Source organism: Scyliorhinus torazame, chromosome 18 (genome assembly GCF_047496885.1).
Source record: "Scyliorhinus torazame isolate Kashiwa2021f chromosome 18, sScyTor2.1, whole genome shotgun sequence".
Taxonomy (NCBI): domain Eukaryota; kingdom Metazoa; phylum Chordata; class Chondrichthyes; order Carcharhiniformes; family Scyliorhinidae; genus Scyliorhinus; species Scyliorhinus torazame.
In genome coordinates, this window is record NC_092724.1 from 161025725 (window position 1) to 161042476 (window position 16752).

The 16752-nt window shown below is 46.4% G+C and overlaps 1 protein-coding gene across 4 annotated transcripts in view; it reads right to left on the reverse strand.

Annotated features, from left to right (window-relative positions):
• Nucleotides 1–16752, reverse strand: part of LOC140395696 (sodium-coupled monocarboxylate transporter 1-like) — a 342990-nt gene that overhangs the window by 29219 nt on the left and 297019 nt on the right. For 2 of the 4 annotated variants that reach the window (XM_072483774.1, XM_072483771.1), the window contains one exon: nt 11908–12008. The exons of the other annotated variants lie outside the window; for them this stretch is intronic. In XM_072483774.1, coding sequence (XP_072339875.1) covers nt 11939–12008 — 70 coding nt within the window. In that variant the 3' untranslated portion in view covers nt 11908–11938. The remainder of the gene's footprint in view (nt 1–11907; nt 12009–16752) is intronic. 4 annotated transcript variants of the gene reach the window in all.

The window sequence follows — 16752 nt, forward strand, 5'->3', positions numbered from 1 at the left end:
GCTAGCCCCTTTAAAATAGCTGAATTGGTGCAGTTGTTGCGCCAGTTTTTCTGTTGTAAAACACCACGGTTCCCACACCGGCTTCGGCACTTCGTCTCAAAATCAGAGAATCCAGCCCATTATGCTTTGCCACAAAGACTTCCTGTGGTAATTCCACTGGCTCACAAGACCCTGGTGAAGAAATCTCTCCTCATCTCTATCCTAAATAGTCTACCTTGTATCCTCAGACTGTGACCCCTGATTCCGACACACCCACCATCGGGATCATCCTTCCTGCATCTACCCTGTCTAGTCCTGTTTCTGTGAGATCCCCCTCTTCCTTCTGAACTCCTCGCGAATACAATCCTAACCAATTCAATCTCTTCTCATTCGTCAATCCCACCATCCCAGAAATCAATCTAGTAAGACTTCGCTGCACTTCCTCTAGAGCAAGAACATCCTTCCTCAGATAAGGAGACCAAAGCTGCACATAATATTCCAGGTGTGCCTCACCAAGGCCCTGTATCATTGCAGCAAGACACCCCTGCTCCTGTACTCTCATCCTCTCGCAATGAAGCCAAGCATACCATTTGCCTTTTTTACCGCCTGCTGTACCTGCATGATTACCTTCAGTGACTAGTGTACAAGGACATCCAGGTCTTGTTGCACATTCATTCCCCTTTCCTAATTTACAGCCATTCAGATAATAGTCTGCCTTTTCGTTTTTCCTACCAAAGTGGATAACCTTGCATTTATCCCAATTTTGAGGACATTACCAGTGCGGTAGATAACGGGGAGCCAATGGATGTGGTATATCTGGATTTCCGGAAAGCCTTTGAAAAGATGCCACACAAAAGGTTGCTGCATAAGATAAAGATGCATGGCATTAAGGGGAAAGTAGTAGCATGGATAGAGGAGTGGTTAATTAATAGAAAGCAAACAGTGGGGATTAATGGGTGTTTCTCTGGTTGGCAATCAGTAGCTAGTGGTGTCCCTCAGGGATCAGTGTTGGCCCCACAGTTGTTCACAATTTACATAGATGATTTGGAGTTGGGGATCAAGGGCAATGTGTCCAAGTTTGCAGATGGCACTAAGATGAGTGGTAAAGCAAAAAGTGCAGAGGATACTGGAAGTCTGCAGAGGGATTTGGATAGGCTAAGTGAATGGGCTAGGGTCTGGCAGATGGAATACAATGTTGACAAATGTGAGGGTACCCATTTTGGTAGGAATAACAGCAAAAGGGATTATTATTTAAATGGTAAAATATTAAAACATGCTGGTGTGCAGAGAGACCTGGGTGTGCTAGTGCATGAGTCACAAAAAGTTAGTTTACAGGTGCAACAGGTGATTAAGAAGGCAAATGGAATTTTGTCCTTCATTGCTAGAGGGATGGAGTTTAAGACTAGGGAAGTTATGCTGAAATTGTATAAGGTGTTAGTGAGGCCACACCTGGAGTATTGTGTTCAGTTTTGGTCTCCTTACTTGAGAAAGGACGTACTGGCACTGGAGGGTGTGCAGAGGAGATTCACTAGGTTAATCCCAGAGCTGAAGGGGTTGGATTACGAGGAGAGGTTGAGTAGACTGGGTCTGTACTCATTGGAATTTAGAAGGATGAGGGGGGATCTTATAGAAACATATAAAATTATGAAGGGAATAGATAGGATTGATGCGGGCAGGTTGTTTCCACTGGCGGGTGAAAGCAGAACTAGGGGGCATAGCCTCAAAATAAGGGGAAGTAGATTTAGGGCTGAGTTTAGGAGGAACTTCTTCACCCAAAGGGTTGTGAATCTATGGAATTCCTTGCCCAGTGAAGCAGTAAAAGCTCCTTCATTAAATGTTTTTAAGACAAAGATAGATAGTTTTTTGAAGAATAAAGGGATTAAGGGTTATGGTGTTCGGGCTGGAAGTGGAGCTGAGTCCACAGAAGATCAGCCATGATCTCATTGAATGGTGGAGCAGGCTCGAGGGGCCAGATGGCCTACTCCTGCTCCTTGTTCTTATGTTCTTATTATATTCTTATACTGCATCTGCCATTCATTTGCCCACTCACTCAACTTGTACAAATTACACTGAAGGATCTGTGCTTCCTCCTCACAGCTCACCCTCCCACCCAACTTGGTGGCATCTGCAAATTTGGAGATATTATATTTTGTTCCCTCATCTGAATCATTAATGCATATTGTAAATAGCTGGGGTACTAGCACCGATCCCTGCAGTACACCACTAGTCACTGCTTGCCAATTTGAAAAAGACCCATTAATTCCTACTCTGTTTCCTGTCTGCCATCCAGTTTTCTATCCACCTCAATACACTTCCCCCAATCCTATGCGATTTAATCTTGCACAATAATCTCTTATGCAGGACTTTGTCAAAAGCCTTCTGAAAGTCCAAATATACCATATCCACTGACTCCCCCTCATCAACTCCACTAGTTACATTATCGAAGAATTCCAGTAGATTTGTCAAGCATGATTTCTTCTTCATAAATCCATGCTGACTGTCCAATCTTGCCATTGTTTTCTAAGTGCTCAGCTATAAAATCTTTGATAATGGATTCTAGAATTTTCCCCACGACTGACATCAAGCTTACTGGTGTATAATTCCCTGTTTTTTCTCTACCTCCCTTTTTAAATAGTGGGTTCACATTAGCTATCCTCCAATCCGTATGTACTGTTCCAGAGTCTATATAGTCTTGGAAGAAGACCACCTAATGCATCCACTATTTCTAGGGCCACTTCTTTAAGTACTCTGGGATGTAGATTATCAGGCCCTGGGGATATATCGGCCTTCAATCCCATCAATTTCCCCAACACCATTTCCCTACTAACACTGATTTCCTTCAGTTACTCCCAGCATGGTAGCACAGTGGGCCGCACTGTTGCTTCACAGCTCCAGGGTTCCAGTGTCATGGGAGTGTCCCTTTAAGAAATGTTTTTGTGTTATCACATGGCTTCAGTGATGTAATTGTGAGGGTGGAGCTGGGCTGTGGCTCTGTAAGTTTTTACTTTCGTTTTGAGTTTTGGACTGGTTTGAACTGCACAGGTTGAAATAAGTGTCTCTCTATCTCCATTTTAAAAGCTGTTTCCAGATTGTTTGATAACTTAAAAGAGATAATTGCTTTCTGGAAGGAATTCAAACCCGCTGTTTGAAAAGGGGAACAGAGTATCAATAACAAATCTTATACCAGTAAGAATGTCGTGTGCTGGGCCACACCTTTGAAAAGGGGTTTCTGCTTTTATTCGGATTTTGTTATTGAATTGGAACAGTTAAGGAGGAATTCATTAAGGGTTAGACATAGATTACTGTATCTGTGTGGGGTCTTTGTGTTTGTAGTTGATAAAAAATTTTTGTGTGTGTATACAAATGTTTACTAAATTTTTAGAATAATGCTTGTTTTTTGTATTAAAAGTGCCTAAGAACAGGGCGGCATGTAGCGCAGTGGATAGCACTGAGACTGCAGCCCTGAGGACCTAGGTTCAAATCCCGGCCCTGGATCACTGTCCGTGTGGAGTTTACAGATTCTCCCCATGCCTGCGTGGGTTTCACCCCCACAACCCAAAGATGTGCTGGTTAAGTGGATTGGCCATGCTAAATTGCCCCTTAATTGGAAAATAAAAATAAAATGGCTACTCTAAAAAAAATTTTTTAAGTGCCTAAGAACTCTGTTGAATAACACCTGAAAGGCAGGTTCTTGTGCTCATCCTAGCCAAATTCAATAAACAGTTATAGGTCAGGTGAACTCCATAATATACTTTGGAGTTTTCTAAACCCTGGCCCATAACACCAGGTTTGATTCCCGGCTTGGGTCACTGTCTGTGTGGAGTCTAAACATTCTCTTTGTGTCTGCGTGGGTTTCTTCCGGGTGCTCCCGTTTCCTCCCACAAGTCCCAAAAAACGTGCTGTTAGGTAATTTGGACATTCTGAATTCTCCCTCTGTGTACCCAAACAGGCGCCGGAATGTGGGATTAGGGGCTTTTTCACAGTAACTTCATTGCAGTGTTAATGTCAGCCTACTTTTGACAATAAAGATGATTATTATTATGACTGTGTTCCCCAACATTTCTGGCACATTATTTGTGTCCTCCTTTGTGAAGACAGAACCAAAGTATGTATTTAGTTGGGTGAGTCATTTTTTTGCTCCCCATTATAAATTCTCCTGCTGCTGACTGTATTTGATCTACATTTGTCTTCACTAATCTTTTTATCTTCACATACTTACAGAAACTTTTGCACTCAGTTTTTCTATTTCCCGTTCTTAATCAATCCCTTTGTCCTCCTTACAAAAGAAAAAGTGCTGGAAAATCTCAGCAGGTCTAGCAGCATCTGTAGGGAGAGAAAAGAGCTAATGTTTCGAGTCCAGATGACCTTCTGTCAAAGCCCCTGGTGCTAGACCTGCTGAGATTTTCCAGCATTTTCTCTTTTGGTTTCAGATTCCAGCATACCCTGGTGCAGCACGGTAGCACAAGTGGCTTCGCAGCGCCAGGGTCCCAGGTTCGATTCCCCGCTGGGTCACTGTCTGTGCGGAGTCTGCACGTTCTCCCCGTGTCTGCGTGGGTTTCCTCCGGGTGCTCCGGTTTCCTCCCACAGTCCAAAGACGTGCAGGTTAGGTGGATTGGCCATGATAAATTGCCCTTAGTGGCCAAAAAAAGGTTAGGAGGGGTTATTGGGTTATGGGGAGAGGGTGGAAGTGAGGGCTTAAGTGGGTCGGTGCAGACTCGATGGGCCGAATGGCCTTCTTCTGCACTGTATGTTCTATGTTCTACGCAGTAATTTGCTTTTATCCTTTGTCCTCCTTTGCTGAATTGTACTGCTCCCAATTCTCTGGTCTGCTGTTTTTTTCTTGTATGCCTCTTCCTTGGATCTAATACTATCTCTAATTTCCTCTGTCAGCCATAGTTTGGCCACCTTTCCCATTTTGTTTTGCGCCAGGCAGGAATAAATTTGTTGCCTTTCACCCGGGCGCTCTTTGAATCTTTGCCTATCCACCGTCATCTCTTTAAGTAACGTTCCCCAATCCATCCTAACCAACTCACGCCTCAAACCATTGTAGTTACCATTATTTAGATTAAGACCTTAGTCTCAGAATCCAGACTCCCATTGAAGCTCATAACTGTCGAAGGAAGGAACATCAAAATGCAAAGCACTGGGTATTGAAATAATGGCTACCGCAGACAGACCCATCAAAACTTCTTATTAAGACACAATGGGCGAAGTATTTCAAGGTAAGGCTGCAAGCCACTGGAGAGCTTGCAAGTGACGCAGACGGTTTCAAGAAAGTCTTCAGCAGAGGAAACAAACTGAGTTATTTGTCTCTCCCTCTCTCTGTTTTGGAATAAACAGGTCACCCAGTTTGAGAAGCCAATTCTACCACAAACCTACTAGTGAACCAAGATCTTGTCTTGCAACATATTCTACAAATGACATCGTCCAAGAAACTAGCTTGCCTAAATCGACTGCAACAATTGAAATCTACGCTTCAAGGACAATGAAAGGACATTTAACCATCCATTCTCTTACTCTCATTTATTGGATTCTAACTCTCTTTATTTCTGATTCCTGTGTGTTTGTGTGGAACCCTAATGACTGCATGAGGGCTGAATGCTTGACGTTGCACTTTTGTTATTTTTCTCGGGTTTAGCTGTTAATAGATTTGCTTGTTTTTTGACTCGAGCACCCTGTTTGATTTATTCCTTATTGCTCACAGATTAAATCGTAAAATACATTCTGATTTGTAAAAAGCATGTCCTCATCAAAATAAATTAAACCTTTGTTGTAACCAACCATGGAGGCTGAAAAGAGGGGAACTAGTTTCCCTTGTTACCTGATCATAACATGAATTATCCAACGGCACATTTCTTTCTCTCTCCCAAACTCATATCGAGCACAGGCTATATACCAGCACATTAGAATAGGATATTCTGAATTTGGCTACTTCAATGTAGTGATGCTTGATGAAATCCATAGTGCCCTGGCTGGCAGCAGAGCCGAGCTCTGACACAGGTAAATTGGCCGAAGATTAGTAAAAGACTCCAAATGATGGTAAAATGCCTTTGTAATCTTAAGATGAAATTCCTCAGGTAGCAGAGGGTGCATATTATACAATTGTTGTAATTACCTGCATCAAGCAAATAGAGTAGAAAGAGTTCTAAGCTAGCGATGGTCGAAACATAGAAAATTGGTGCTGGAGTAGGCCATTTGGCACTTCGAGCCTGCACCACCATTCAATATGATCATGGCTGATCATGCAAATTCAGTACCCCACTCACGCTTTCTCTCCATGTTGTCTTAGGCTAGAATTTTACAGCAAAGTGTAGAAGCACGCCTAATCGGGAAGTGCACAAAATTGCGCAGTAAGATGTCGAGTGCGAGTCCCGATGCCATCGTGCACTCTTACGATATCTTGATCAGCAGGCGCGAACACACCACCACCCCCATATACCCATATACCCCTGCTCCACCATCACCCCCACCCCCATACCCTCCTCCACGACCACCACCCTACCACCATCCCTGCACTCCCCCCTGCACCATCATCAACCCCCACACCACCATCACCCCACACCCCCCTCCACCACCACCACCACCCCACACCCCCCCTCCACCACCACCACCCCACACCTCCCCCTCCACCCCCCCGCCCCCAGTAGCAATACATACGCCATGGGGAACCTCAACTCAACAGGGTATCACTTGCTCGTCCGATGCCGACCTCCGGCTTGGTGACTGCCCTCTCTCTGGGCCCACTGACCAGGTCCAGTGCCCGCAGTTCCGTTGCTGTGAGGGGCCGCAGGTCCGGCAGCTCCGCCCCAGTCTTTTCCCTCTCCCAGTGGTTGTCAGCCACCTTCTCCCAGTGGTTGTGCGCCCAGACACGGCAGTGGGTGGCAACCTTCGACCCACCCCGGGGTACAGGGTGGCCCGCCTTTCCACCACAGTGTCCATTAGGGTCTCGAGTTCAGCATCAGTGAACCAGGGTGCCGCTCTTCATGCTGCCATCTTTTTGGCTGGAATGAGTATATGTGGGGAGTGAAGTGCTTATCTGCGGCTGCAGCTTGACAGCCTCTCGACAGTCAATCCCAACCCCAGCGAATCGGCCACTGTTTTTCATTGGAATCGATTGTGTTCCACATGGCGATGGTGCTAGCCCATTAAAGGTTGATGAATTGATCTGGGAGCGGTGCCAATTTTGCTTTCATAGAAGTCCATCGATTTATCCGAGCTTCAACACTTAGTTTCTGAAACGGAGAATCCAACCCGTTTTTTCTCCCAACTGGCGTTGGGAGTGATTGGATTAATAATTGCCTGGCCAACATGTTTTGAGACATTAAAGCAGAAGGTCCGCAGGCATTCTTGGTGCACAGTGTTTAGCTCTGTTTCCTCACAGCTCCAGGGATCCGGGTTCAATTCCAGCCTTGGGTCACTGTCTGTGTGGTGTTTGCACTTTCTCCGCATATCTGCGTGGGTTTTCTCCTGGTGCTTCGGTTTCCTCCCACACTCCAAAGGATGTGCAGGTTAGGTGGATTGGCCGTGTTAAATTACCCCTTAGTGTCCAAAAGCTTAGGTGGGGTTACTGGGTTACAGGAATAGGATGGGCCTAGGTAGGATACTCTTTCCCAAGGCTGGTACAGACCGATGGGCCTAATTACCTCCTTCTGTACTGCAGGGATTCTATGATTCTGGAAATTCATTGGAATTTTGGTATCAGTTTATCAAAAAGGCAAAAACTCAGCTGGGAATGAGATGCACGTTCCTCCTAATTTTGCAGCTGCAAAAGTCACGCACAAATCGTCTTCTTTAAGTTGCCATACAAAAAAATTTAAAGGGTCCTGTAGCCATCTAAGATGGTCGCCTGCAAAGGACCATGGGAATTATGGCCAACCCAGGACTCAGTCAGATACACAGCTTATGTGTATCTAAAACACAGGTAACCAGACCTGACTGAAACCCCCGCTCGTTTGCATTTTAATGGCCCATTTTACCAGGACAATAGAACTCCAATCAAACAACCGGTACAGCCACAGACTGATCGGCGTCACTCCCTTGCTCAGAAAGCACAACTGCCACGGTCAATGACCACTAAGGACCCACCCAGCTACCAAGGCACCCGCCCCTTTATTGGCCGAAATCGAAGAGAGTGATCAGAGCCCAGTCGAACTATTGGGTCCAAGGTTAAGGACCGCACCAAAGAGCGCAAAATCCCGGGGGGATAAAAGAGAGCACAGCCATGTGTTCTGTCTCTCTTGGATCCGGCCTGTGCCTAACCCAATTGCAGCAGGAACAGCCAGCTAAGTTCAAGACCAACGATCGCTACCTGACGGATGAGCCCAGTAGAGACAGAGCCACTTTCTTCGAACCAGCCAAGTGAAATCCAGATAAAGGCCTTTATCCATTTGCACAGTGCCGGTCGCCCTGAAGTTAAGTATCGGTTATTGTAGCTGATAGGTGTAAGTTAACTCGTAGTAGATATTGTGTTTGCATGTTAAGATAACTATTGTGTATGTAAATAAACCATCTTTTGAACTAACTAACTGATTGTGTGGTCATTTGAGCGATATAAGGGAAAGGCTTGTGGTTCACCGAGATAAATAAATAGAGCAACAGCCCACAGGTTGAAAAATACTGCCGAGTCACAACAAAAAAAGTAGAGGGTACACTGATCCAGTCCTGTTCCACTGTTCATCATGTGGGCCAAAATTCTACGCCCCTCCCCTTTTAAGGAATGGGTTAAGAAATATTCCAATTAGATGTCTCATTGATCCAATAATTGGCACTGATATGTAAAGAGGCTACAGGTGGCCTTTGGAGCATGTGATGTGATGTGAAGGTTTTGGTGCAGTGTGTGTTAAAGGAAAAATAAAGGTGTTTGGGGAAAGGAGCAGATAACTTGACTCTGATGGTGATGTCTCGCACGAGGGGACATAGCTTTAAATTGACAGGCGATAGATATAAGACAGATGTCCGAGGTAGGTTCTTTACTCAGAGAGTAGTAAGGGCGTGGAATGCCCTGCCTGCAACAGTAGTGGACTCGCCAACACTAAGGGCATTCAAATGGTCATTGGATAGACATATGGACGATAAGGGAATAGTGTAGATGGGCTTTAGAGTGGTTTCACAGATCGGCGCAACATCGAGGGCCGAAGGGCCTGTACTGCGCTGTAATGCTCTATGTTCTTTACTCAACAGCAGCCAGAGGCTAACAATGGTAACAGAGGATGGTTTCTGTGTAAATGTAAAGGGTTAAAAGATACTTTTCCAGGAAAACAAAAAGAAGAAAATATGTCTGAACCTAGGATAAAGATGGCTGGATATGACTATCTACCATTATTTTCTGAAAAGGGATTGTACGACCAATGGAGAAGTGCAGTTGTTATGTGGATTAAGGTAACTGCCTTGGGAAAGAGGAAACAAGATATGGCATTGGCTCTTTCTTTACCTTATGAGAGTAAAATCTGAAGCAAAGTATTTTCTGAACTGGAATTGGAACAATTAGACTCAGAAGGAGGTCTGGAGACTGTATTACGTTTTATGGATAAGAGTTATCAAAAGGTGAATTGTAAAGTGCGTATGAAGCCTGGTCAGAATTCGATAGATTCCAGAAAACAGAGGATATCTCTATTGAGGACTATATAATGGAATTTAGCAGACTATACAGAAGGCTGCACAAACACCGCCTGTAATTTCCACAACCTGTGTTGGCACTTAAATTACTGGACTGTGTTAGAGTGTCCAATGTGGATAGGCTCCTGGTTTTGACAGGAGTTATGTTTGTGGATAATGATAGCTTATTCGATCGGATGATAGAGGCCTTAAAGAAGGTCCTGGGGAAACATTCAATTCCTATGGCTCTTATGTCACAGATGGATTTGCACGGAAAAGGTTCTTCCAGGTGAAACTTATAAGGCAAAGGCCAGTCTTGTGGCAAGGGGATTTGAAGAAAACTTAGAAGATCAGGATTTAAGGGTAGATTCACCAATGGCAGGAAAGGTTATTTTAAAGATCTTCTTGGCCCTATTAGCCACAAAGGAATGGGAATACAAATCTATAGATACAAAAGCTGCCTTTTTGCAGGGGCATTAGCTCCAAAGAGACATTTTTCTCCGTCCTCCTAAACAGGCAGCTAACACTGGAAGTTTAGCAAATGTGTATCTGGATTAAATGTTGCGTCTAGAGTCTGGTATTTTTCGGTAAGGTCAGTTTTGTTAAAGTTAGGCTGTTGCCAGTTGAAAGCAGATCCTGCAATGTATTACTGGCACCATAAGGGAAATCTTTCTGCCATCTTTATGATGCATGTCGATGATTTTTTTGTGGGGTGGGACTAGTGATTTTGAAGCTATTGTAATCTCTGGGTTGAGGAAAGAATTCAGGGTTGGAAGTCTGGCTTCGGGTGCATTTAAATATATTGGACTGGAAATCGGACAGACTAAGTTAGGGGCAACTTTACGTCAGCAATCTTATTTGGAAAGCAATTAGCTGTGGCCGGGTTTCACAAAAAGACGCAGTGGTTTCAAAGATGGAAAAAGAGCAACTGCGAAGTTTAATTGGGCAATTGAATTGGTTAGGTAGACAGACTAGACCAGACATTATTTTTGATGTCTTAGAGTTGAGTACAAAAATGAATGATCCCAAAGTGGAAGACATAATAAGAGCAAAGAAAGCATTGGTCAGACTAAAAATGCAGGAGTGTGTTAGGTTCCCGGTTTTAGGTGATCTTAGGCACTTGAAACTCATAGTTTATAGTGATGTGTCCTATACAAATTTATGTGATGGGGTTTCAAGCGCAGGAGGTTTCATAATTTTCCTTTTGGGGAACAATGGTAATTGTTGCCCTCTTGGGGAACAAAGAAAATAAGGAGTGGTCAAAAGCACTTTGGCTGCTGAGACTTTAAGCCTTGTAGAGGCGGTGCATATGGCCTTTTATATATCTCAGATATTGACAGACATTTTGGGATTAGGGGATTTGGGCAACATACCCATTGAGTGTCACATTGACAATAAATTCCTGTGGGAAAATGTGCACTCGACAAAAAGTGTCAATGAAAAAAGGTTAAGGATAGACATCGCAAGTTTGAAGCAGATATTGGACAGAGGGGAGATAGCAAAAATGTAATGGGTCGACAGTAGCTATCAATTGTCTGACTGTTTATCAAAAAGAGGGGCTAGTTCATAGAAACTTTTGGATATTGTTAATGAAGGGCGCCTGTTACTGTGACTGTTTTTTTTTCCTTTCAATAAAAAAGGGGGGAATTGCATGTGTTTTTTGAGTTTGTTGAAAGTTTGTTTTCACCAAATTATTTTTTTTCTCCAAGGGGAGAATGTTAAGGAATGGGTTAAAAAACATTCCAATTAGATGTCTCATTAATCCAATAATTGGCACTGATATGTAAAGAAGCTACAGGTGGCCTTTGGAGCATGTGATGTGATGATAAGGTTTTGGTGCAGTATGTGTTAAAGGAAGAATAAAGGTGTTTGGGAAAAGGAGCTGATCTCTTGACTCTACAGCAGCCAGAGGCTAACATCCCCCACTAACAGGTTTTTTGAGGGGGAGGGTGAAATTGAAGGGACAGGATTCCCTCCGGGTTCCTGCCCATGCTGGAATTTTGTAGTGTAAAGGCCTCAGATGGGAAGCCTGCCTTTTCCCCATTTAAGGCCCAATTCAATACACCTCCCTTGGCCATCAAGTTTTGAGGTGGGACTCAAACTGGAGCTTCTGGCTCAGAGACATGACTCGCTGCACTGCAACCCCACCTTGCTAATAGGTACATGCATGAAAAATGTGAATCAATAGTCTCTTACCAATTAGATAGAGAACATCTACGCTAAATCTCAGCAAGATCCAAATGCTCAGCTTCTCATTAACGTCAACTAATCAATAAAATGAGCTGAGATAATATCACTTTCAGTACACTTATGAGTGAGATATAATTATCTTACTGTTTCTGGTATTGGCCAGGCTTGTTCATTCTTAAACATGAAGCTGTGAATAGTGTGTACTATTGGAGCAATTAGGGTAGGATCCAGATTTTTGGTTCCACCTGTATCAAAGACATCAGAGTTAATAAGACAATACCACAAAGGGTTCATTCCAATATTCCCTGAAAATAAAAACTGAAATCTAAGCTTTGAACCAAGGATTAATCTTTGCCAACTACACAAAATAAATATTGGCCCCAAGTGAGTGTCTGGAATTTTGGTATGAGTTTATCAAAAAGTCAAAAACTCTTCTGGGAACGAGATACATGTTCCCTTTAATTTCGCAGCTGCATGCCCAAAGGTTCCCATGTAAGTCAAGCACCAATCATCTTCTTTGGTGGAAAACCAGCTGGAGAGTGTACAAAAGTTAAGTAGCAGGGGATGGAGAGAGGCTGGGTGACAGGAATTTGAAGGTTGTGGAGGATTGTCAGGGATCATGGACAATGGTGTCAGTGGAGATTGTCAGTGTGGGCGAGAGTCAGAGATCACAAATATGGGGAGAGCTGGAATTTTCAGGGGTAACAAATGCACATCTATTTATCTTTTGCGATAAAAGGACCATGGACTAATTGGTTGCCATCTCAGGATTCTAACACATGTATATAGAACTAAGTTAGGGCGGCACAGTGGTTAGCACTGCAGCCTACGGCGCTGAGGACCCGGGTTCAAAACCCGGCCCTGGGTCACTGTCCGTGTGGAGTTTGCATATTCTCCCCGTGCCTACGTGGGTTTCACCCCTTTTGTAAGGGCCACGAAGAATCCAGCACGAGTTTTAAGGATACAAAGTAATAACATTTATTTACTATAACATATATACATAACAGTAGCAGTAACTTCCCTTGCTACATACTCCTTCCTGCTGGTTCATGAACTGGCCAGCTTTATTTAGACTAGGAGTTTACTAGTGGTTTCTCCGCCCCCCTCATTGGGGAAGCTCATACTCCCACAGGATTGTGGGATAGTCATTAGTCCCCAGCCAATGGTAAGTAGGCAGGTTATAACATCCCCTCCCCACAAAGTCCAAGGAATCCACCGAAGACCCTGGCGAAGGAAGGCGTCGGACTCGTTTGGCCGCAGGCCGGACACCATTTGCACGCGGCGCTGGATCAGGCGGCGTGTAACGAGACGGAGACCGGCGCTTCCGTGATGAACGGCGCAACGGTTGTACATCCACGGCCCGTGGACCCGAGGATTCCCCCTCTGATGCATCCTGTTTCTCCATCTCGGAGTCAGAGTCTGCTGCCTCCGTCATGTCAGCGTCTCTATCTCCATTCGGTCCCATAACGACCTGCGCAGGCTTCGAGTGAGGCGCCAGTGGAAGATCGTGAGGACGACCTTCCCTTGTCTCTGGTCTCTGCGGCTGTAGAAATGAGCTCCGGGGGCGGGGAATCTTTTGAGGGGATAGTCTTCTGGACCGAACGTGGACTACATGTTTTCGCTGGAGACGACCCTGGGCTTGCACTTGGTAAGATATAGGGCCCGTTTGGCGAAAGATTACACCAGGAACCCATTGGGCACCACCAGCAAAATTCCGAACGAACACTGGGTCACTGGGCGCAAACTGTCGAATCGGCCGATGCCGAGAAAATCCCTGTCCCTGCCGTTCTTGTGTGCGGCGTACTTTTGCGCCAATGTCCGGGAAAACCATACTAAGGCGGGTGCGAAGTCTCCGGCCCATTAGGAGTTCTGCGGGAGCTACCCCAGTCACTGCACGGGGGTGATCCTGTACGTAAACAAAAAGCGAGCCAGTCTCGTGTCCATTGATCCGGAAGATTGCTTCTTTAGGCCTCTTTTGAATGTCTGCACTGCGCGCTCTGCCAACCCATTTGAAGCCGGGTGGTACGGGGCAGTGCGGATATGGCGGATGCCATTCATCTTCGCGAACCTCGCAAACTTCTCACTCGTGAATGGAGTGTCGTTATCCGTGACCAGCACCTCGGGGAGGCCATGCGAACTAAACGATAAACGCATCTTTTCAATTGTTGCGCAGGACGTTGTCCCCTGCATCTTATGCACCTCTAGCCATTTGGACTGGGCGTCAATTAGTAGAAAGAACATGGATCCTTGAAAAGGGCCTGCGAAATCTGCATGCAAGCGTGCCCTAGGCCGCCCTGGCCATTCCCAGTGATGTAGGGGCGCGGCCGGCAGAAGCTTCTGATGCTCCTGGCAAATGGAGCAGTTTTGGGCCACCTTCTCAATGTCGGTGTCGAGGCCTGGCCACCAGACATAACTCCGGGCCAACATTTTCTTTTTGGTCACGCCTGGATGCCCATTGTGCAAGTCTGTTAGTATCAGCTCCTGGCCTTTTTCCGGGACAATCACACGCCTCCCCCACAAGAGGATGCCGTCTTCCACGCTGAATTCTGACAGCTTGGAGGAAAATGCCCGCAACTCGCCTGGGAGCTGTCTATGCTGCCCACCATATAGGACTATGTGCCGAACCTTTGACAGGACTGGCTCAGTCTGGGTCCACTCACGGATCTGTGATGCCGTGACAGGCAAGGTGTCCATAAAATTTAGGGTTGCAACCACCTCACCGGTCGTGGGGATCGACATGGGACTGGTCAATAAAGGCAATCGGCTCAGTGCGTCGGCATTTGCTATCTGCGTGCCTGGTTTGTGCTCCAGAGAATACTCGTATGCAGCAAGCAACAAAGCCCAGCGCTGGATCCGTGCAGAAGCAATGGGCGGTATTGGCTTATCCTCTCTGAAAAGTCCCAGCAGGGGCTTATGATCAGTCACGATAGTGAAATGGCGGCCATACACGTACTGGTGGAATCGTTTCATCGCAAAAACCACTGCCAGGCCCTCCTTCTCAATCTGCGTGTACTTTATCTGCGCTGCAGTCAATGTGCAGGAGGCGAAAGCTATCGGTCGCTCGGCCCCGTTCTCCATCTTGTGGGACAGGACGGCCCCAATACCATACGGGGATGCATCACATGTGACGAGCAAAGGCTTTCCAGGATCAAAGTGGGTTAGTAACCCAGACGACGACAATTGTTGCTTTACCCGCCGGAATGCGGTTTCTTGCGGCTGACCCCAAACCCAAAGGTGTGATTTTTCTTTAGCAGAAGGTGCAAAGGGGCCATCGTAGTTGCCAGATTGGGGAGGAACTTCCCGTAATAGTTTACGAGACCAAGAAAAGAAGGAAGATGCGAAGTGTCAGTCGGGGCGGGGGTATGTTGAATTGCACGTACCTTCTCTGCGACGGGATGCAGACCTTCGCGGTCCACCCAATAACCTAGGTAGACTACTTCCTTTGCCTGAAATACGCACTTTGTGCGACGTAAACGGACTCCAGCCTCCGAAAGGCGTCTAAGGACAGCCTCCAGATTTTCCAAATGTTCCTGCTCCGACGTCCCTGTCATCAAAACGTCATCTAGGTAGACAGCCACATGTGGTAAACCTCTCAAAATGCCCTCCATAACATGTTGAAAAATTGCGCAGGCAGAGGATACTCCAAAGGGCAACCGTGTATATTCATACAGGCCCCGGTGTGTATTAATCGTTACATATGGTCGGGAGGCAGGGTCCAGCTCCAACTACAGGTAGGCGTGACTCATATCTAATTTTGTGAACGAGAGTCCACCTGCAAGTTTCGCGTAGAGATCCTTTATGCGAGGCATTGGATATCGGTCGAGTCGGGAAACCGTATTCACTGTAAGTTTATAGTCGCCACACATGAGAACTGTGGCATCTGGCTTCATTACAGGTACAATTGGTGCTGCCCAGTCAGCAAAACGGACGGGCCTGATAATACCCAAACTCTCCAAACGAGTGAGCTCCCCTTCTACCTTCTCGAGCAAGGCGTAAGGCACTGGGCGCGCCCGGAAATAGCGCGGCGTGGCTCCTGGTTCAACTTGGATACGGGCTACGGCCCCTTTTATTTTCCCCAAACCAGGCTTGAATACATCTGGGTATCATCCTAGCACCTCAGTCAACCCTTCAGAAACTGTTTGGAGGGGGCATTGCAACCGCAAATGGCGCAACCAGTCCCGACCCAACAGGCTGGGCCCATGGCCGCGCACCATGATAAGTGGGAAACGCCCCTCCTGGCGTCCATAGACAACAGGGGTCATTGTAGTTCCTGCAATGTCCAGTGGTTCCCCCGTGTAGGTGGCCAACCTGGCCTGTGAGTCGGTTAATGTAAGGGTCTGTATACCCTGCTTGATGCGGTCGAATGTCCTCTGGGCGATCACGGAGACTGCTGCGCCAGTATCCAACTCCATCTCAAGCAGGTGGCCATTGACCCGTACTGTCACCTTAATGGGGGCCACACGGGGAGCTGCCACACAATGCAGCTGCAGGCAGTCGTCCTCCGTCTCCACGTCCTCAGGAGTAGTCGCCGCAGGTTCATCCACATGGAAGGTACGGCCTCTGGGCTGGTCCCAGTTACGGCCCCTGGGCTGGTCGCAGTTTTGGTCGGAACGACGGTGCCTCTGGCGCCCCCAGGACCGCCGTCCGCGACTGGGTCGGCGCCTACAAGTCTGACACAGACATGGCTCCTCATCCATTGGCTCTGGAGAAGGCTCCCTTCGGGGAGGAATGTCCGACGGCCACTGCTGTCGGTCCGGACGTTGCCTCGCCCAAGTTATCGCAGGAGTGCAGGGGGATGTTTTCGGACGGAAGGGGTTTGGCCCCAAGGCATGCACTTCCATTCCCTGAAGCTCCTGTACTCCTCGCTCTGCGCTCTCTCGGGACAATACTATTTGAATGGCCTGTTTAAAAGTCAATGTTGGCTCCGCTAACAACTTTCTCTGGGTGGCCGCATTGTTAATACCGCAAACCAAACGGTCGCGTAACATT